The 23314-nt window shown below is 41.6% G+C and overlaps 1 protein-coding gene across 3 annotated transcripts in view; it reads left to right on the forward strand.

The window, feature by feature from the left end:
* Positions 1-23314, forward strand: part of dbn1 (drebrin 1) — a 164254-nt gene that overhangs the window by 127547 nt on the left and 13393 nt on the right. For all 3 annotated transcript variants that reach the window (XM_030745720.1, XM_030745721.1, XM_030745722.1), the window contains exons 3-10: positions 8763-8875; positions 12731-12805; positions 16766-16909; positions 17012-17089; positions 20819-20970; positions 21136-21193; positions 22744-22800; positions 22927-23041. In XM_030745720.1, coding sequence (XP_030601580.1) covers positions 8763-8875; positions 12731-12805; positions 16766-16909; positions 17012-17089; positions 20819-20970; positions 21136-21193; positions 22744-22800; positions 22927-23041 — 792 coding nt within the window. The remainder of the gene's footprint in view (positions 1-8762; positions 8876-12730; positions 12806-16765; positions 16910-17011; positions 17090-20818; positions 20971-21135; positions 21194-22743; positions 22801-22926; positions 23042-23314) is intronic.

The raw sequence follows: 23314 nt of genomic DNA on the forward strand, positions 1-23314 counted from the left end.
ATACATGATAAAAACATCATAGGAAGGAAGCAAGGACAGTAACATGTGGTCAAAATGTCCCCCCCACCCTCCTCCTACTGCCTCCAGGAGGCACTGTATCTTAAATGTGAACATGTGCCACTTTAGGATTATAGTTTCTGTCTCAGAGAAGCTCTAGAAAGTTACTCAGCAATAAATTCTGACTCTGTTGGCTTTCATGGGAGCACGTCTCCATCTGCCAGCAGTGGTCTTAGGTTGCTTCTTGTTTTCAGCTTTTCGTTTGAGAGGTTTGAATATTTCAGCAGTGACGGAAAGGAAAACTCTTCCTGCTGTTTCAGATCAGAGCCTGCACACCGCAGTCATGTTTGTGTGTTTGTATATGTGATGGAAACACATCTAGACCTCTGTAGAAACCACTTATATGTGCAGAACAGGACCTTCATTTTAAGCTTCAGAATAAGAGCTTGAAAGTTGGGAGGCAATCTGAAAAAGATCCTGGACAGTACTGCAATCCAACCAGGTAAAATTACTCCCCTGCAACTCCACTGTTACTAACCTGCTTCCATAGACTTGATGGGAAAAATGCATATAACACTGAATGCAGTTATTTGCAAATAATGAAAAAATTATGCCCCATACCATAGGGTCCTGACAACGAGCCGGACAGTCGTTTTAATTTATTTTTCTGGACGTTCAACACAGTCTCACAGCAGTTCAAGAAAGGGTCATCCTTTTCATGTCTCTGAAGACAAATTTTCAACTGTTCGGACAAATCAATTGGTCAAACCACAGGACAGTTTTCTACCTCATCTCAATCCATCAATGAAACACTTTCTTTTTTTTCTTTTTTTTTAATTTTTCAGATTTTTTTTTCCACCTGTTTCAGAAAGTGAAGGTTCTGGACTGGAGGCCATGCTGTTGGAATATGGGGAAAATGTAGTTTGGTATTTTCTTGGTGAAATAAGCCAGACTGTGATATATTCCAGCGAGCACGCAGTGTTCCTGTTGTTATGGTTACGTGGGTTTGGAACGGTTGATTAAAAAGACGGACTGGTACTGTATTCCTCGCCTCCGTGAATACTTATAATAATTATAAGAATAAGGAACCCGCGGCAAATATAGCTCGGTAATCCCGACTAGGGCCACAACATGGTGTCAGAAGACGGAGTTACGGAGTAAGATGAGGACGGTACTGTGAAATTTGGTAAAATGTATCAAACGCGAAGACAGTATTATCGTTAGGCTGTTCAACGGTCCAAAATGGAACAGTTCATACCACCATCGCCGTTGACACTTACAGGCAGTTTGGCTGAGAACTGGCGCAGATGGGAACAACGGTTTCGGTTGTACATGGTCGCTTCAGGTGCGTTAAACAAGGAGGAGGAGGTTAAAAAAGCCATCCTACTTCATACTGTCGGCGAAGAAGCGTTAGAAGTGTATAACACGCTCACCATTACCCCGACCGGAGAAAATGGAGCAGTAACGATGGAGGACATTATAAAAGCTTTCAAAGATTACTGCAGCCCGCAAAAGAACGTTGTTTTTGAACGTCACCAGTTTTGGTCACACACGATGTCAGCAGGTATATCAGTGGACAGATTTATCACAGAGCTACGCCAGAAAAGCAAAGACTGTGAATTTGCAGGAACAGAAGATGACATGATTAGAGACAAGTTAGTATTCAGCATAAGTGACACTCGTTTGAAAGAGAGACTGCTAAGAGACACTGATTTAACTCTTCGCAAAGCCATAGAGATCTGTAGATCTTCAGAGCTGGCCAAAACACAAATTCAGGCAATGCAGTCATCACCTGCTGTTCATGACACATCTGTGGATGCAGTGAGCAAAGATAGTGTACAAAGACGAACAGGATGGAATAAAGGCAAAACAAACTGTAAGAAGCAAGCAGCAAATGTCTGTCACAAGTGTGGGAAAAAGCATGACCCCCGACAATGCCCAGCATATGGTGCAGTGTGCCACAAATGCGGAAAGAGTAACCACTTTTCCAAGGTATGTAGGGCTGGCACTGATAAAAGCAGCAGTAAAACAAAGACTGTGAATAACATAGAAAGTGAAGTGGACTCTTTATACATAGGCATGGTACGTTATGATGGGAAGAAAATGACTAAACAGATGAAAAGCACTGTATGGTATGAAACTGCCACAATCAGAGGCACAAGGATAAACTTCAAGCTTGATACAGGAGCGGACGCAAATGTGCTTCCCATGCATTTGTATCAGCAGTTACCCGGTCCATGTCAGTTACGACTCACAAAGACGATGTTAATTGCTTTTGGTGGTGCCCGCCTGCCTGTAGATGGTGTTGTGTCCCTAGAATGCAGGACAACCAAACACAAGGCCCTGCTTGACTTCCATGTAACAAGTCATGCAGACAAACCGATTCTCGGCGGAGACGCACGTGAGGAGCTGCAGCTGTTAAAAAGGGTTGAAGCACTCACAGCCAAATCTCCACAATCAGCACCACCTCCAGCCACCAAAGAGGCGCTACTGCAGAGATACGCAGAGGTCTTCACAGGTCTGGGTGAGTTTCCTGGAGTCCACCATATATACATTGACTCAGAAGTCACACCGGTGATCCATGCATGCACAAATGTGCCGCTCTCCATTACAGACTCATTAAAAAAGACTCTGAAAGAACTACAGGAAAGGAAAGTGATAACACCTGTTAATGAGCCAACAGAATGGGTTAACAGTCTTGTTGCCACAAAGAAGAAAAATGGTTCGCTCAGGGTGTGTTTGGACCCTTGCGATCTGAATCAAGCAGTTAAACCCCAACACTACTCCATTCCTACTCCTGAAGACATACGCAGCAAATTAGCTGGAAAATCCATCTTCTCCATTCTGGATGAAAAGGACGGATACTGGCAAATCAAGCTGGATGAGCCATCATCAAAACTCTGCACCTTTAACACACCATGGGGTCGTTTTCGCTTCCTCAGACTCCCATTTGGGATCAAGTCTGCCAGCGAAGTATTTCAACAAAAGAACTGTGAGACTTTTGGTGACATCCCAGGTGTACACATCATAGCTGATGACATGATCATTGCAGCCTCGTCAGAGAGTGAGCATGACAAAATCCTGCAAAAGGTAATGGAAAGAGCAAAAACAGCAAATGTGAAGTTCAACAAAGACAAAATCCAGTTCAAAGTGGACACAGTAAAATACATGGGACATATCATCACAGCGGCTGGTCAGAGAGCAGATGATGCCAAAATCAAAGCAATTGTTGACATGCCAACCCCACAGGACAAACAAAGCCTACAACGTCTGTTAGGAATGACAAAATTCCTGGCACAATACATCCCAAATGAAGCTTCACTCACGGCTCCTCTCAGACAGCTACTGAAGAAAGACACAGTATAGCAGTGGTGTCCCCACCACAGTGCAGCGTTAAAGACACTAAAGGACAAGCTCACACAAGCCCCAGTGCTTAGGTACTACGATCATAGGAAGCCACTCACACTACAAGCAGATTCCTCAAAAGATGGACTGTGAGCCTGTCTGCTACAGGAAGGGCATTCAGTATGCTATGCTTCTCGTGCGCTCACAGATACTGAGAAGCGGTACGCACAAATAGAAAAAGAGTTGCTCTCCATTGTGTTTGCCGCCAAGAGATTCCACCAATATGTATACGGTAGGCCAGTGCGTGTGCAATCTGATCACAAGCCACTTGAAGTCATCATGCGCAAGCCGCTGAACAAAGCCCCAGCAAGATTGCAAGGAATGCAGTTGCAAAGATATGACCTACATGTTACATACACGCCAGGCAAAGACATGCACATTGCTGACACTCTGTCACGTGCCACAGTGGGAAGAGATAATGAACATGTTGATGAGAACCCCTGTGATGAGAGAGTTGTGTATGCCATACAGCCTACAGATGCTCTGAGTGAAGAAACACTGAGGGGATTGAAAGAAGCAACTGCCACAGATAGCGAGTTACAGGCTGTGTGTGAAAGACATATGAAAGGCTGGCCTATGAAGAAGCGTAGTCTTGACTGGTCACTACACTGCTACTGGCCAATGCGAAACATCATCAGCATCCAGAATGACATTGTCATGATGGGAGAGAAAATTGTCATACCCCAGAGCTTCAGGAAAGTGATCTTCTTGCACACCAAGGGGTGCAGCGCACAAAAGCCAGAGCAAGAAAAGTCCTTTATTGGCCTGGTATGGCACGAGATATAGAGACAATGATTGAGAAGTGTGCACAGTGTCAGCAGTTACAACCCAAACATCAGCGAGAACCACTCATCCCTCATGAGATTCCAGAACTACCGTGGATGAAAGTTGGAGCAGACATTTTTCAGCTAAATGGTCAATCATATCTCCTGCTAGTTGATTATCTGACCAAATATCCAGAAGTGCTCAATTTGCCTGATACAACTGCTTACACAGTGATTCAGAAAATGAAGTCTGTTTTTGCAAGGCATGGGATTCCCAGAGAGCTAGTGAGCGATCATGTCCCGTTTGCCAGCTATGAAATGAAATCATTTGCAGCTTCATGGGAGATCAAGCTCATACACTCCAGCCCAGGTTTTCCCTCTTCAAATGGAATGGCTGAAAGGTCAATAAAGACTGTAAAACACGCCCTGAAAAAGGCAATACAGACCGGCAATGACCCACACCTAGTTTTGTTGTCTTTAAGAAACACGCCGGTGACAGGATTGAACATGTCACCTGCACAAATGTTGATGGGAAGGGTCCTGCGAAGCACACTTCTTTGCTCCAGTGACGTGCTGAAACAGTCTACACCACAGCATGTGTACGACAAAGTACGGGATCTGCAGTGTCGCCAAAAGCAGCACTATGACCAACATGCAAAGCCACTTCCTGTGCTGACCTCAGGAGACACTGTACACATGCAGACACGTCGAGGTTGGGAGCCTGCGGTTGTCATCCAACAAAGAGATGAACCACGCTCCTACACCGTGCAGACGCCGGCAGGTAGGACACTCAGGAGGAACAGACGACATCTGAGGAAGATACACCCGAGTCTGTTCAAAGACACTCACCTTGATGAACAGATCAATTTAGAGGCAACACCTTCTGATACTCCCAAGTCAGACACACCACCAACTGACACGCCACACAATCCACCTCCTGTGAGCAAGAACAATGATCCTACATACTACACCAGATCTGGTAGGGCCGTCAAGCAACCTGCCAAGTACAGGGACTGATCCTGTGAACGTTACAATGTTCAATATGTTTGTTGTTTTTTTTAAAAAAAAAAAAAAAAAAAAAAAAAAAGGGATGAAAGAAACGTTTAAGTTGAAATGTTGAAATGCTGAAATGTTCAAGTTTTACTGTGATTGTTTGCCTAATAGAAAAAAAGAAAAGAAAAGAAAAAAAAAAAGCTTGGTATTTATTCTTAGAAAGTTGTTTTTGTACAAAGAAAATGATTCAGTGTTTACACACATAGAAATGAGAGTGATTTTGAATTAACGCCCTGTAATTGATACTATTTATTCAGATGACTGTATTTGTAGACTGCGTCTCAGTTTTGAAAAAAGAGGGATGTGATATATTCCAGCGAGCACGCAGTGTTCCTGTTGTTATGGTTACGTGGGTTTGGAACGGTTGATTAAAAAGACGGACTGGTACTGTATTCCTCGCCTCCGTGAATACTTATAATAATTATAAGAATAAGGAACCCGCGGCAGATATAGCTTGGTAATCCCGACTAGGGCCACAACACAGACCTTAAATCTCTTAAAAGGATGTTGTCACAATGGTGGCTCTAAAACCTCAAAATGTATTGTTCAGCATTAATGGGGCCTTCTGTTGTGATTGTAACCTTTGCTTTTTTGCACCCATACCATTGGTGATGCTAACTTTCAGCTGTGTTCTGGTTTTGACTGTCAGACCACAGGACAGTTTTTCACTTGGCCTCAGCCCATTGTAACTAAGCTCAGGCGGCGGCGTTTCTGGATCTTCAGTCTGTCTTTTGTTTTCTCTGCATGGTAGAGATTTATCTTAAATTGTTGGATGCAGTGATGAACAGACCGGACCAGCATTCAATCCTGCTTTTTAACCTGTGTCTTGCATTCAAAAACTTTTCAAAATTCTCTGAATCTTTTAATGAGGATGCCACTGAAAATGACAAAATTTCCCAATTCTTTGCAGTTTTATCTTGTTCGTAATCAAAGATGCAGATCATAAAGAGTGATCTGCTGTGGATGGTGGCATGTGCACAGGCTGTGGCTCTGTGCACTTTCATTTTTATTTTGCTACTGCATTTATTACTCAGGGTTTTATATGCTGAGAAGACTCTCAGATACACCTGGGACCATTTATACCAATTGTTATAAATGTGGTTCTGTGTGCAGTAAATGTTCCTTTAACAATGAACATCCCGATCTTGATATCCTGGTTGAGCTCGGTAGACCACCGGGGGCTGCTTGGATTATTGTCCCTCCCAGATGGTGACACAGACAGCGGGGAGAGAGGAAACAACGGCGAGGCTGCAGAGGTGGCGCACGGGCCAGGCTAGTCAACAACCCACATAAACCTCCGACACTGAGCTTCTTCATCTCCAACACAAGGTCATTTTCCAACAAAATGGGGGAGCTGGAACTTACCATCTCCACAAAGAAAACTATCAGAGACTGCTGTGTTACAATGATCAGGAAGACATGGCTAAATCCAATGATTCTACCGGAGGCTATCCCATTAGCAGGCCGCATAGTGCACCAACAAAAAAGAACTGATCATCGACTTCAGGAAACAGCAGGAGGAACATCGGCCACTTCTTATAAACTGGGACAGAGTGGAGCGAGTCTCCAGCTTCAGATTCTTGGGCACACGGGATCCTCACATGGTTCAGCAGTTAACAAGAAGGCAATACAACAAGCCATAAAGACTGCTGAGTGCATCATCAACAAACATCTGCCCACCCTGAAAGGCATTTACGCCTCTCGAAGCCTCTGGAAGGTATCAAGAATCACCAAAGACTCTCAGCATCCAGCACACAAACTCTTTCTGTATCTTCTCCCTGATGGGAGAAGATACAGAACAATGAGAGCACGGACCACAAGACTAGCAAACGGCTTCTATTCCAAGGTCATCACCATATTGAACTCCAAAGTGTGAATTAATTAGTGTGTGGTGCATGTGTCCGTGTGGGGGGGGGGGGGTTAATTTGGCTTTAATATTTATTTTACTACTTGCTATTTTGTGTGTACATACTCTATTTTCTTTGAATTACTTATTCTATTTTCTTTTATGTATTATCTTTTTTGACTGCAAGAGCAGCTCTTCTGAGTCCCACACCCAAATCTCATTCTGTATGCCTGTATATGCATTGACAATAAAGGAATCTTTTATCTTAATTCCATACCAGATTGGTCAGGGCCTGGGTTAACAGCAACCACCTCTGGTGCTGCTGGCTGACAGGGTACTAGTGGAAACTGCTACTGTTGGCCAAAGACAAAAGAAGAGGGAAGGTATGTTAGCAGGCAGTGAGAGCAAATGAAAAACAGGATTGTTGAGGTGAGACTAGGGACACTAAAAATAGGGACTATGTAGTGAAGAGGACATACAGAGGATTGATGTGGCAGAGGAGGGTGATAGGAGTAGCCAAGAGAAGAAGATCTTGTTCTTAATTAGTTGAATTAATTGTGCAGAGTGTATTTGACCAGTTTGTCGTAAAATGAAAGTTTAAAGAGATCTATGTAGCATTTTGAACGTCTCAGGGCAGACTCAAACTCCTGATCTTTTTCTTTTTTTGTCCGCTGAGGTAAACTTAATGGTAAATTTGAATGGTCCTAATTGTGTGATGATGAGTCTTATTCAGCTTTGTGCTTTTCCTTTGTGTACAAAGCCTGAATATTCCCAGACAGGATCTGCTTATTTCCAGTGATTGTTCATCATGTTCACATTGTTATGCTAATCTAAAAGTACAGAAAGAGCGATTCACTTTCCAAAAATGTTATGTTGGAGATTTCATTTTAAGGCAAGGCTCTCTAGAGTTTTTCATTCATTCATATTCATATTTATATTACTTTAATTTCAGAGGAAAGAAAATGTCCAAAATTCTGGATTAGTTATTAGTTGACTACACTGTGCAAATAGTGCATGTCTAATATTGCATTTACATATTTAAAGAACAAATTTAAGAAAACCTGCAGGTTTTATGGTGGTTACATTACTTACTTAAATCCTAGTTTCTACTCAGTTTGAACCTTTAAAGCTGTTTAAAAGTGAGTTTTCTGTCTTACTGTGACACAGAAATCTCCAGTTCAGTACTTTGCACTTTGTGTTGGAAGGATTTTGGTTCAGACCTTGATTTATGGGACATTCTCTTCCTGGAAAGTGGGTACTGACAGTTTTTTATAATCAAAGGGGGGATAAATATGAATTCCGAATATAGTTTGATCCAAAGATCTGTTTTTGAAAAGAGAACAAATATGCACACATTTAGATCAATAAGACCTTAATATGCATGTTTTAATGTAATATTTCTTCACACTTGTAATACAGAAAATATTTTTCATTTGAATAATCACCTTCATAAACTAATAAATTTTCTAATTTCCAAAACATTAGAATTGTGGAGTTATTGTGCGAAAATATTTCATATTTATCCATTTCAGATAACTTGCATTTACACTGGGAGTGTAGTTTGAAGCTTTTTAATTCTGAGGTGGCTGACGGGTTAAGTTTGTCTCTGCTAGAGGACAGGCCAGCAGAAACTTGAAAAGCAGACATGGCTGCAGCTGTGCTGCAGTAACAATGAACTGTCTTGATCTGTGCTGCAGGAGGTGGTCTGGCAGAGATCACGGTGACCTTTGACAGCGGCAGGGTGATGTACGGCTTCTGCAGCCTGAAGGAGCCCGCGGCTGCTCTGCCACGATACATCCTCATCAACTGGGTGAGTCACCGGGTCGAGGGGGGAGACAGGAGGGGACACTCTAAAATGTCCATTGCTATTTTAAACGAGAATATCAGAGTCATTAAGGGTCATGGCACATTTTTAATTTACCCATTTATTTGACAAGGGTGCGCTGATGAGAGCGAGCTGAAACTCGCCAGCGCTGCAACCTCAGCAGCTGGAAGAAGCGTGGCATCAGGAGCCGTTTAAGCTGCAGTCGTAGACATGCTGACATCACCAACTGCAGCAACAGTAGCAACATTTAAAGTCTGAGAAGCAACCTGAGTTACTTTAAAAACATGATTAATCTGCTGCATCATGACTGTGTACCAGATTTGTTTAACAGTGGCCAATCGGCCCACCAACTGTCTTCACATTCTGAATCAAACGTTTACTGCTTGGACAGGAGTTCACTGGGGCATCACGTCTTTCCATTTGAGCTTCGTCCATTAAAATCTGTGAGAAAGGCAGAGTATTAAAAAAAAACGCTCAAGTGAAATATCCAAAACTGTTCTGAATTTGGCAGAAAATTGTTTGTTCGTGATTTCTACAATCAGACTGAGGATGAAACATAAAGTGTGCTTTTTATTTTTTCTGTTAAATGTCCTTTATTCTGTTCTTTTTAAGCCTCTCTCTACTTTGTACTACCTCTCACAGGGAAATGCTATGCTTTTGACTAATTTATCAGAGTGCTCTATCTGCTTTAAATATCAAAAGTTTTAAAAACTGATTATATGAAGAACTGCTAAAATATGTTTAGTTAAAAATTAAACTTCCTCAAAGTTTATAGAAGTGCAGCAGCAGTTTGTCTGTTTTCCTGGCTGCCTACACATAATATGAGACAGCTGGTGTGCAGCTTTCTGTTTTTAGCTTTTATTTTTTTTAATTACAAATTGATTTAACCATTTGGATAATTATTCGCATTGATTTATATGATGCAATTTGTCATGTAAAACTGTCCAGCCTTTAAAAAAGCTGGCAAATGTTTGAGGATTTTTACTTACGTTAGCTAACATTAGCCAACATTAGCTAGCTGTAACATAGCTAAAGGCATTAATATGCTGTTGGTTAATCCTTAGATGTTAACTGATTAACTGATGTCCTCTCAGGGTGGAATTTTGCTGTTAAGCAGCAAACAGATTGTCACCTTAGCAGTTAAGCTAATATTGCCTAACTGTTTTTATCTTCACCGATTCTGTTCATAATTTTTATGGACAGAATTTCTAGGCGTAGCCAGGTGGCAGAAGGCTTCTTCCTTGGTGGCCTCAGAGTCTCATCTCTGCTCTTTGCAGATGATGCGGTCCTGCTGGCTTCATCAGGGGGGGGCCTTCAGCTCGCAGTGGAACAGTTCGCAGCCGAGTGTGAAGCGGCCGGCATGAGAATCAGCACCTCTAAGTCTGAGGCCATGGTCCTCAGCCGGAAAAGGGCGGAGTGTCCTCTCCGGCTCAGGAACGAGTTCTTGCCCCAAGTGGAGGAGTTCAAGTATCTCAGGGTCTTGTTCACGAGTGACGGGAGAAGGGAGCGGGAGATCGATAGACGGATCGGCGCTGCTTCTGCAGTGATGCGGACGCTGCATCTGTCTGTCGTGGTGAAGAGGGAGCTTAGTGTAAAAGCAAAGCTCTCGATTTACCGGTTGATCTATGTTCTACCCTCACCTATGGTCATGAGCTTTGGGTAGTGATCGAAAGAATAAGGTCGCGAATACAAGCGGCAGAAATGAGTTTCCTTCAAAGGGTGGCTGGCCTCTCCCTTAGAGATAAGGTGAGGAGTGCGGCCATCCGGGAGGGACTCAGAGTAGAGCCGCTGCTCCTCCACATCGAAAGGAGCCAGTTGAGGTGGCTCGGGCATCTGATTAGGATGCCTCCTGGCCGCCTCTTGGATGAGGTGTTCCGAGCATATCCCACCGGGAGGAGGCTCCGTGGTAGACCCAGGACATGCTGGGGAGATTATATCTCTCGGCTGGGCTGGGAACGCCTTGGGGTCCCTCTGGATGAGCTGGAGGAGGTGGCTGGGGAGAGGGAAGCCTGGGCTTCTCTGCTTAGGCTCCTGCCCCTGTGACCTGGCCCCAGATAAGCAGAAGAGAATGGATGGATGGATGGATGGATGGATGGATGGATGTTTTTATCTTCTTTAAAACCAAACTAGCACCATCCATGAATCAAAGGTTATGACAATAGCTGTGTCCAAATTCAGGGGCCGCATCCTTCGAAGGCCACATTTGTAGGCCAATTATGTCACAGCGAGGCAATGAAGGTTGTCCAAATTTGAAGGCTCCTCCAAATGCAGTCGACGAATGTGTCCTTCTTTTCGCCCGATTTGAAGGATGGGTAGGAAACCTCGCAGGAAACCTCAAATATGGCAATGGTGGAGGAGAGCAGCCAAAAAGTTAGAAATATGACACATTTCTCTGACAGAAAATAAACTTTTAAGATGTTTTCAGGTGAGAATATAGATGTGTAAACCTCAAATATTTGCTCAATTTATCAAGATATCGCTTAATTGCAAAAGTTTGCACCAGCTGTCAGCTGACCGGCTGATCGAGGATCGCCATACCCGGAGAAAGCGCCTGACTCAAGGCAAATCTTTTTCAAACTCTCACTGGCTTTATTTATTTATTTTTTTTGGCAAAACACAAAGACAGTCTTTACAGTGTTTCATATTTTGTTGTTAATAGGAAAGTAGAATGTGGACTTTTCTGCCTGATGTTGTAATAACTGAAAATCCTCCAGTTACAGTGCAGGCCAAACAAGAGAGGAAGGAAATGGAGTAGCATCACCATGCTTCTTCATGGGTACAGAGCAGTACCCATTTAATTCATGATGAAAAGGAAATGTAGCAGGAAGTGATGAATAATTTGTGATTTTATGGTCAGTTATATGCAATGAGAGTCTCCAGTGATGTGCTGAAAGCATTTGAACAAAATCTGAATCCATCTGAGAGCTTCAAGATGGATGCTTTCTTTTCTGGACCTGACAACAACACGGGCGCCCTAAGCAGGAGCTTAATGACACACTGCAGCAAGAGGCAGACTTAAACAACCCGTCCTCCAGAAATTAGGTATAATTGCTGCTTCCCCCCATAACACAGTTGCAGAGGTAAATGGAAGAAAAATAAGAGATGTGTTAATTAATGCAGCAACTAGAGACTGAGAGAGAAACAAAAGGATATTTAGTGGTTAAAAGAGACTGGGAGAGGAGCCACGAGAGTCGATCACAATGTAACAGAGCAACATTGCAGCCAAAAGAGCACAAGACTGTGGCTAACCGGGCCAAAGGAGGCTTAACAGCGCCAAAAGATGGCCCAAAATGGGAATAAAAGATCTTCAAAATGCTCCGCTGCTGCAAAAGCATTCAAGCAGCAGCTCCTTCTTTCTCTTTCTTCATCTGACACACACTCACAAACAGATAAGAGATAAATTGCTGCCAATTCAGTGGAGATGGGGCTGTTTTCCTTCGTAATTGCTGTGCACTGCGTTTGCATTGTGCTGGAATGAATTAGCTGTGATTACTGAATCACATCCAGCCTGTTATAATACAACTCCTGCAATAACCGAACACAACCACATCTCAATAAAAGCACTAATGAGCAAGGGGAGGCACTGTTCTCCACAGTCTGGTCACTTGGAAGACAAAATAATTAGTGGATTTTGATGAAGCTTAACAAAAAGCAGCAAAGAAATTAACATTTGCATCCTGATTGGTTGATTTAGCTTTTTTTTTTTTTTAAACTCCTTTTTCACCAGTCTCTTCTCTTTTTTTTTCTTTTTTTTAACCATCTCTTCATCTAACGCCTCTTCAATCCCTCCTTTTTTACTGTCATTTTTGCTTTATAACCCCATCTCTCGCTGTCTTTCAGGTTGGAGATGACGTGCCAGATGCCAGGAAGTGTGCCTGTGCCAGCCATGTCGCCACCATTGCAGACTTCTTCCAGGTCAAACCCGACACCAGTCTTACATACAGTACCAGTCAAAAGTTTGGACACACCTCCTAATTCAGTGGTTTTTTTTTTATAATAATAGTATGTTTTGTAGATTAATACTAAAGCCATCCAAACTATGAAAAAATACATATGGAATTATTTAGTAAACAAAAAAGTGTTTAACAAATTATAATAGTTTTAGATTGTAGATTTTTCAAAGTAGGCATTTTCTCGGTCATCTTTATGATGTAGGCACCTGGAATGGCTTTCATTTAACAGCTGTGCCTTGTCAAGAGTTCATTCCTTGGAATTTCTTGGCCTCCTAATGTGTTTGAGACCATCGGTTGTGGTGTGAAGAAGTAGAGTAGGTATACAGTGAATAGCTCTAATTGAGTAATGTTCTAATCCATATTATGGCAAGAACTACTCAACTAAGTAAAGAAAAACAACAGTCCATCATTACTTTAAGAAATGAAGGTCAGTCAATCCGAAAAATTTCAAGAACTTTGAAAACATCCTCAAGTGCAGTCACAAAAACCATCAAACGTTATGATGAAACTGACACTCATCGGGACCACCCCAGGAAAGGCAGAGCAAGAGTTACCTCAATCAGAGTTACCAGCCTCAGAAACTGCAAGTTAACAGCACCCCAGATAAGAGCCCACCTAAATGTTTCACAGAGTTCAAGTAGCACACACATCTCAACATCAACTGTTCAGTGAAGACTGCGTCTATCTGGACTTTGGTCTGAGTCCAAATTTGAGATTTCTGGTTCCAAACGCCATGTCTTTGTAAGATGCAGTAAAGGTGAGCGGATGGTTCCTACATGTGTCACTGTGAGGTATAGAGGAGGAAGTGTGATGCTATGGGGGTGCTTTGCTGGTGACACTATTGACAATTTATTCAAAATCCAAGGCGCACTTAGCCAGAATGGCTAGCACAGCATTCTGCAGTGACATACCATCCCATCTGGTTTGCATTTGTTTTTCAACAGGACAATGACTCCAAACACACCTCCAGGCTGTGTTAGGGCTATTTGACTAAGAAAGAGGGTGGTGGAGTGTTGCATCAGATGACCTGACCTTCACAGTCACCTGATCTAAACCCAGTTAAGATGGTTTGGGATGAGGTAGACCGCAGAGTGAAGGCAAAGCAGCCAACAAGTGCTCAGCACCTCTGGGAACCCCTTCAAGACTGTTGGAAAACTGTTTCAGCTGATGACCTGATGAAGCTGACTGAGAGAATGCCAAGAGTGTGCAAAGCAAAACGTGCCTACTTTGTAGAATCTAAAATCTAAGACATATTTTGGTTTGTTTAATACTTTTAAGTTTACTACATGATTCCTTATGTGTTCCTTCAGTCTGTTTGATTTCAGTATTATTTTACAATTCAGGAAAAAAAAAGAAAAACATTGAATGAGAAGGTGTGTCCGAACTTTTGACTGGTACTGTATTCCCAAAAAGAAACCAGAAAATAACGGTTCATATTTTTGTGATGATGAAAAATTTAATTAGTTTGTGCTAACATGCACTCGAACATCCTTACTGCTATGTATTGTCTCTACACACAGGGAAAAGTGGACATACATGCTCAACTATATACATACACTGACGGCAGTCAGGTTCTACAATGTCTTTCAACTTGACAAGGCCAAGATTATTAATTTCTTGTTAGTGATCATGATTGACTACAATTGGTAGTTTCTCTTTGCCAGGATAGAAAGGATTTGTTTGACAGCACTCATCAGACTGACCAATATTCAGAACAATGAGAAAGGCCGAGGAGCTCAGTGAAGATGTAAGAAGGAGAACTGTAGATTTACACAAGTTGGGAAAGTCTCTTGGAGCCATTTTTAAACAACTGCAGATTCCAAACCAAATTTATGTTATTCGAATGTGTCAGCACTTTGCAAAGGTTTGGAAGAAGACCCAGACTGTCACCCTCAGATGAGAGGAAATTGATTAGGATGTTCAGGAGCAACCCAGCAACTACCAAGGCTCAAGTCTGCCATGAACTAGAAACTGCTGAACACCAGCATCACTGTCCCAGGGAAGGGAGTTTTACATAGCCATGAACAGAGAGGGTCCTGACACAGAAAGAAGCCCCCGCTCCAAAATCGACACTTTGAAACTTGACTGAAATTTGCAGCTGCCCACATGGACAAGCCAAATGCCTTCTGGAGAAAAGTTTGATGGTCAAATGAGACAAAGATTGAGCTATTTGGACACAATGACAAGTGTTTGGAGGAGTAAAGGTGAGGCTGTCAGACCTAAGAACACTGTACCAGCTGTCAAGCATGGTGGCGGCAGCAATTCTGCCAAGAAGAGTGGTCAAATATCCAGACAGAATTATGCCAGAAGCTTCTTGATGGCTACCAAAAGCCTTTGGTCGAGGTTCAACTTGCTAAGGGACATTTAACCAAATATCAGTGGGGGTGTATGTATATATTTGAGCTGCATGTATACTTTTGACCCTGTGTGGATTAGAGAAAAATCCAAAATATATTCAAACTTGTGCACCAAATTTTAAGTAATTCAAGATGTATGTTGTGCAATCATTCCACCCTGGAAAAAGAACAAATAAATCATTAAGAGCCCAAAATTACCATGACATTCATGCTCATGATGATTGGATGTAAACTTCTGACCACAGCTGCGCATTCATCTTTTATATCCAGTCTTTGGATTTGAACTGAGATTTCTACATAGATCAGTTTATTAAAAGCTCAGTTATTTCACTGTGTGTGACAGTGTGAATGCAGCACTATCAAAAGCACCAAAGATGTTCAGTTTAAGAGGCCTGACATCCACTTCAGTGCAGATTTGACTCTAGAAAGAGGGCAAATTATCTGAAACCCTGATCACGGCAATCGTGTGTGAAGTGATGTCATGTTCGTTTTGTAATCATAAGCTTCAGGGTTTGTTTTTGGGTTTTTCGATAAATTGTGTCATGTAAGGACCATTTTTATGTTTTCCCAATGCTCAGTGGGAAAAGACGCTTAAAACCTGTAGGAGGATCAAAGAGGAGGAACAGGCGTGTGTGTCTTTGAGAGACGAATACCATATCTCTGAGCTGAGGTGTGTGTGTGTGTGCCATACACAGTAGTGTATTCACACCTGGCTGAGTGTGTATTTTTGGATTTATAGTGTAGATAAAAAGATTGAGATTAAAGCGGAGGTGATGTTTTATTTATATATTTTTTTCGTGTGTGTTGGAGTGTCATTATTCTAAGTGGCAGTTCTCTCTCCCACACAGCGTCGACTTCATCACACCAACAGGCTTTGAATGACCCTTTTAGCCTCTCTCTCTCACACACACACACAGAGTTGTGTTTCCATCACTTCAGAGAACATTAGATTGATTTAGATTCATTTCTTCAAGTCAAGAAATTCCTCATTGGTATGAATGAATTGCAGTGAATATTAACAGCCTACTATCTGATCAGTGGTACCATACAGGGATTGTACTGTAAAGAGCACAGAGAGAAACTAAGACACAAAACAGGACTGCCAGTAAGTTCAGAAAAGACACCCTCAGGCAGTATTTATTTATTATTTAGGCATGTATAAGTATCAATTCAATTCAGTTCAATTTTATTTATATAGCACCAAATCACAACAAACAGTCGCCTCAAGGAGCTTTAAATTGTGGGTAAAGACCCTACAATAATACAGAGAAAACCCAACAGTCAAATCGACCTCCTATGAGCAGCACTTGGTGACAGTGGGAAGGAAAAACTCCCTTTAACAGGAAGAAACCTCCAGCAGAACCAGCTCAGGGAGGGGGGGTCATCTGCTGAGGGGGGAGGGAGACAGGACAAAAGACATGCTGTGGAAGCGAGACAGAGATTAATAATAATTAGTGATTAAATACAGAGTGGAGTATAAACAAAGTGTTTCCACAAACTTTCCTGGTTTACATGAACATTTGACAGATTTGATAAACGATCGTCATGTTCCTGTTTCTCTTCAGGGGGTGGAGGTCATCATCAATGCCAGTAGTCTGGACGACATCGACCCCATGGCCATCGGGCAGCGCCTAACCAATGGGACGGCAGCAGTGGCGAGCCCAGTCCTTAGCCGTCTGAGGACCCGAGATGAAGAGCACGCAGACGTGGTACAAAGAGAGACTCGCACACTTAATCTCCCCTCTTAAAAAACCAGTATTTCTCTCTTTGCTAGAGGAGCCTGATCTGTTTCTTTCTCTCTCTGGATGCAGGGCACAGTGTACGAGAAGACCAATGCAGAGGTGGAGATGAAGAAAATCAATAGACAGGAGTTTTGGGAACAGGCCAAGGTAAATAAGGAAAGGAGGAGGGAGTGAGTGGAAAAAAACAAAGACAGGAAGGGGAAACAGCTTTATTCCAAAAGGAGATGATAATGTTCTATTGCAGCTCATAAGATGAGACCTCACAGCCCAGGGGGTCAAATACTGTTTTTCAAAGCTTGGTAATTGGCGTTGTGATGCATCAGACTTATAGCAGTGATGACACCTGTAAAGAACCCCTGTCACATTTGAACTCTTTGGTGTCTTCATACAGATATTTGGTTTTATTGACAGATTTCACATGCTGTCCTTGTTACAAGGCACCACTATGCTGCCAAAGCTGCTGGTGTTTCAGAGATATTACACAATGCTCACAACACATCTGATGAAATAAAAATGGCTCTGTGAAGTTTCTTAACTTCCCAACCTCAACCAAATGGCAGGAAACCGCTGAAACTTTAAATGTTCCAAATTATTCATACTGTTAACTGACAGCTCAATTGCTAGCTACACTTTTAGGCAAAAAGTCACAGCATTTCATGCATACATTAGCTAGCTACTGTATTTACAGTGTGATAATTATCTTTAGCTAACAATTTTGTTTAATAAGTCACAGCTTTATTTATGCTAACTAGCAATAGTATTTCAGCTGTTTAACCATTATGTTTAGCTAACAGTTTTATCTGTTTAGCCATGGTATTAGCTATTTTATTTCTGTTTTAGCTGTCTATTTCAACCAGTTTTGTTCTATATCTGTTTCTTTAGGAGCATTTTCAAAAATGCTCCATCTCCATGTAAAAGGCTTTAACGCTACTTTTTGGAAACAGGGTACTGGCACATGCACAATATGGTTGCGACTCCAATACACACACTGCCAGCTTGTAGCCTGGCATGAAAAATACTTAGTTTTCAGTGTCTCTTGCGGTTCCGTGTGAATGGTGATCGTATTAAAAATGTTTCTGTCTGAACCAGGGTTATTATAGTGAATATATATAATGAAATAATGAAAACTGAAATTGAAAAAACATTTTCATTAACTGAAATAAATAAAAACTATAATTAAAAGGAAAAATGATAACTATCTAAAATTGTATTTTGAGTTTACAAAACTAATTAAAACGAACTAAAATTATAGATAATAAAATGACAAACACAAAAAGGAAGGTCATTTTCGTGTTTGTCACTTTATTAAGTCTTGTGGATTGATATGAAATCATTTTTTCCGCTCTCTGAGTTTAATCTGGGAGCGCCATCGGGCAACTGTGTGCGTGCGTGTGTGCGTGCGTGTGTGGGTTCACCGTGCTGGTCCAAAAAGTAATGGCAGTGGTCTGCTGAGAAAGCAGCTGAGTCCCATATGGAGTTGCTTTGAGTACGATAGCACAGATAGAAGCGAGTATCTTGTTGTGGATGATGAAAAATGTGCTGAACACCTGAGAAACGCACAACGACTACAGAAACCGCTCTGATCCTACAACGTAACCTGACATGCGTCTCTGGAGAAATGTGACTCGTCGGGTCCACGCAGCCCACAATGCTGTGATTAACCTGATTAACCTGTTTAGTCCTTGTGCGTTTCCGGCTAATTTTTGCCAGCCACTTTATCAGTTAGAGAATAACAATCAGGACTAATAATTAAAGCATCAATATAAAGACTCTCAAATGTCAGCAAATTCCTGGAGGGAGACTGCTGGAACTATCGAATGGAAGTGAGGGAATGAAGAAAGTGGAAAAACAGGGACAAATATGTTTGCAGCCAAAAAACTGAAAAAAAAAAAATCCCAGCATGTGACCGCAAGGTAATTAACACACATAATCCAGCTACACAAGCATAAATGTGGACACGAGGTCGGCCACTTCCGTAGGTTATGTACAGAGACCACAAAGACCCTGCAGGTCTAATTAGGAGCATCTAACCAAGCTAGCTCCAAAACAGAAGCAGCATCAGGTGGTGAGAACATCAGGATGCAGCTGGATTTGAGCTTTGACTCCTTCAAAGAGTTTGTTTTTGTCAAACACCACATGTAGGTGTTGTTAATCTACTGCACTGACGCTGAACTTTATTGTGGAGTTTATTGTAGAGTTTATTGAGTTTGGGAGTTCATGTTTTTCTTTGTTTCTCCCTGTTGATGTTCATGTGTGTCCTTAATATTACACACATTTAGCGTGTAGTTGTCACGGATCAGCTGTGTAGCAGGCAGGAAGGGGACCCCAAGGCAGACGAGGTAAAGGGTAAACAGTTTTTATTAGGCGTAGTGCAAGGGTGGCCAGGAGTAAAGGAGACTAAACTGAACATCAACGGGCAAGACCAGAAAACCAGGGAGAACGTGGAGGGTTCACAGCCGGGGAGCAAACGACGCAGAAACATCAACGACGCGACAACAGACAGCGAAAACACGGGACTTAAATACACAAAAGGATTGATGAGGGCAGAGAAAACAGGTGGGAACACAGGTGACACTGATAACTAAGACGAGACCAGGGGAAGCAAAACTGAAAACAACAGACAGGGGCTGGACGACTATCAAAATAAAACAGGAAGTATGACGAGGGAAACAAAGACGCAGACTAGACACCAGGGAAACATAACAAAATGACAAAACAGACCCGAGACCATAGATACAGGGGAGACAGGGACGAAGGGAACAGGACATCAAACTGAAACTCAGGAAAATAAAAACCAAAACACAAAATGCTGGGCAAACGGCCCAGGACGTGACAGTAGTGCTGCTGTCTTGTGAACCGTTTGTTTGTTGAATGTATTTCTTTCAACAGTATCTTTTGTTGAGTTTTTATTACACAATAGTCACTCTTGCACCTTGAATCTTGCTCCTGACAAAGTGTGAAAATACTAAAACTAATACGAAAACTAAACTAAAACTAAGCAATAAACCAAAAATAAAAACAAGTAAAACTGCACTGAAAACTAATTAAAACTAACTGAATTAGAGAAAAAAAAGTAAAACAGAACTAAAACTAAACTGTAATGTAAAATCCCAAACTATCATAACCCTGGTCTGAACGCGTTACTTTTCGAAAACTGAAATGGACAAACCATTTTAGTTTTACCATTTCCACTGGATCGTTTTTGTGTAAATGGGGCCCTACAGTAGTTAACTTCTGTTTAAACCTCTTCAGTTCTTTAATTGTAATTGTTGTACTTATTTTTTCAAGTAGCCCCTGGAGTACTTCTACCCCTTTTCAGGACTGAAGATTTAAGGCATCAATTAGCAAGCTGTTTAAAGTTAAACTAACCTACTGAGCTATCATATAAGCAGATATATTTTTATAGCTATTTCAACAATTTTCTACCTCGTATCCATTATTTAGTTAACTTTCTCTGCTCAAACTTGTTTGGGTCTGCTCGATTATTTAATAAGCTGTAACAATGTTTCCATCTACCCCCTGATGGATACAGAAATATTCTTAGGGGTGCTGAGAATCATCATTAAGATAACCTGTATATTTACTGTACGGATGTGATGTTTCATGAACTATTCAACTAACCGTCTCCTTGTATCTGACTATTGTTGAATTATAGTTATGTTTGATTAGAGAAACAAAGTCAGATGTCGCTGTTGGCTCCTTCAATCTAAACACAAAATGACAGCAAGCTTCACTGAGCCACAGGATGTTTACCAGTTTTGCCCTTCACTGTTTCAGAAACTCTGAGATCTGAATTTAGTAATTAACCGATCAAGACATTATTAAGTCATTTACTGCAGTTCTAAAGGAGGTCATTTGTTTGTGTCTGATCTTCAGCGTGAAGAGGAGATGAGGAAGGAGGAGGAGCGGAAGAAGGCAGTGGAGGAGCGGCAGCGCTTCGAGGAAGAGCGAATGGAACTGGAGAGGAAAGAGCAGGAGAACCGAGAGAAGAGGTACCGCGAGAGGGAGAGGCAGATCGAGGAGCACAGGTGAAGAACGACTGCACAACCAATCAACATCAAACAAACAAAAAAATGTAGATTTATGAGCCAGTTGGTTCCTTTGTACACAAATGAACAATGGTACGGGGTGTTTTCAGGTTCTTCAAATACTGAAATGATCGATAATCTGTGTGTGTTTGTGTGTGTGAACAGAAAGAAGATGCTGGAGGAGGAAGAGGCCAAAGAGCGGTTGCGAAATCAGACCCCCATAGTAAGGATTTGCTCTGTGAAATTCATAATAATCAGTCAGCTCCTGCTTCTTGATGGACTTTCATTAAAAAGTACCTCCAGTTGATTTTTGTTCACTTATTTCTGCCTCCGAACAAAGCATCACGCTGCCTGAGTCACGCTGCCACACAGAAATGAGACCAATTTGTGTGACAGCGTGGTGATTATACGCTGTGTGTGTGTGTGTGTGTGTGTGTGTGTGTGTGTGTGTGTGTGTGTGTGTGTGTGTGTGTTATTTTTGTAAAATCGTCAGAATATCTCGCAATCAGCTGCCTGCTGGGTCCTGTCACAGCCTCCGAACAGCTTAATCTGAGTCCTTGTTGCACAATAAAAATACAATTTACATACCTTTCTTTGAGAATAATGAAAAGTAACACTTTTTTCCAAATGTAATTGATAATAAACACAATCAAACAGTAATATAATGGTAAATAATGTGGTTTAAAGTAGGAGTAGGAGTAAGAGTAAACAGAGTACGGGGGATTCCTAATGACATACAGAAATTACACTAAAAGTTCACTTAACGGATTTTGCAAGAATCTCTTTATTAAAATAAATATATAAATTTAACATATAATAACATATGTATTAAATCCTATTCGGGTCTTTGTTGCATTCCTGTTTTTCAGCTCGATCTATTGTGATGGGAGTTCGTATCAGTTCGAAATAAAGCAAAATCAAATTTTTAAAGTGGTCATTTTATGTAGATGGAATTTATCAAAAATATTAAAAAGCAAACATTTTTATCCACCGAGTTCTTTTCAAAATTAATTAAATGAGCTCATCATAAATCTGTTTAAGCTGCTTTTCTAAATAGAAAGTCCAGACTCGGTCCAGAATATTCTGGAGTAAATACACTGGGAAAATAAATGGGAAGTAGTTTCACTGTTTAATCAATCTGCATTGTTTTAGAATCTCTAAAAACACTTTTTGGAATAACGTCACAGTAACAAGGAAGAGGGATAAGATGATAATAAAGTTGCTGGACTTGAATGTTTGATGTTTAAACTGAAGATCTTTGTTGATCCATGAGTGTGATATCTGTGTGGAGAGCACTTGTTAGCACCCTGCGGTCTACGTAACAAATATCCATGTGAATACAAACCCCGGCATCGTCTTTGTTTTGGATATGAATTGATAAAAAAAAAATAGTAAAAGAGAAATTTGACAATATTTCACCACTGTTACTTGTTAGACTTGCTGGCTAAAAGAAAAAGAGTAACTAGAAATATGTAAATTATAAGCCTCCAACATATAAAACATTTGAACTAAATGTTAACATAACGGTCAAACTCAGTCATAAGCTTTTCTTGAACAAACTTTGTGGGTTTCCTGTGCTCATGTACACAATAAGAGCTGGATACAAACACAGTCTCTGTTGCCCCCTGCTGGTGGGGATGTGTAGCTCATTTGTCTGCATTTACATGAAAGTGTTGTTGTGTTTCAGGACTGATTTATTCACAGATGAATGAGTTTCTCTCTGCTTTAATTTACATGTGAATGACTGCATTACTGCTTTGGTCTTCTCCTCAGGTAGCAGAGCCAAGCATCGAGGACCTCAACCTGGACAAGAAGGAGTCTGAGGTGGAGGTCAGTTTGGAGAATTATGGAAGAGAGAGTATCTTCAAAAATACCTGCAGAATATTTTAGAGGAAGGAGGACAAAAGATATCAAATCCAAGTAAATCAGCACCCCTTATTTCTTTTGTGTTTCCAGGAGGCAAAGGCCATCATTGCTCAGCGGTCAGGAAACCCTCGAGAGTTTTTCAAGCAGAAGGAGAGAGCCATGACCATCAGCGTCGACACTTCACCCGTCTCCATCCACAGGACCGGTAAACATTTTAAAAGCTCACCCCACAGTCATCCAAAACACAGGAAAATTAGTCTTCTCTTTCACAGTGTCGCCCTCTGAGCCAACAGACCGACACTCTCTGCTCCAGAGGCATCCAGGTGACAGGAGTGCCACCCAAAGAGATCCACTGCCTTTGACTAAGGCCTGTCAAGCAAAGGCAGGACTGACCTGTTATTCTGACTCACTCCTGTGACTACATTCTTAACAGCAGGAGCACAAAAACACACTCACCTGTGGAGCAGTTTCTTGGGGC

The sequence above is a fragment of the Archocentrus centrarchus genome, chromosome 14 (genome assembly GCF_007364275.1).
Source record: "Archocentrus centrarchus isolate MPI-CPG fArcCen1 chromosome 14, fArcCen1, whole genome shotgun sequence".
Taxonomy (NCBI): Eukaryota; Metazoa; Chordata; class Actinopteri; order Cichliformes; family Cichlidae; genus Archocentrus; species Archocentrus centrarchus.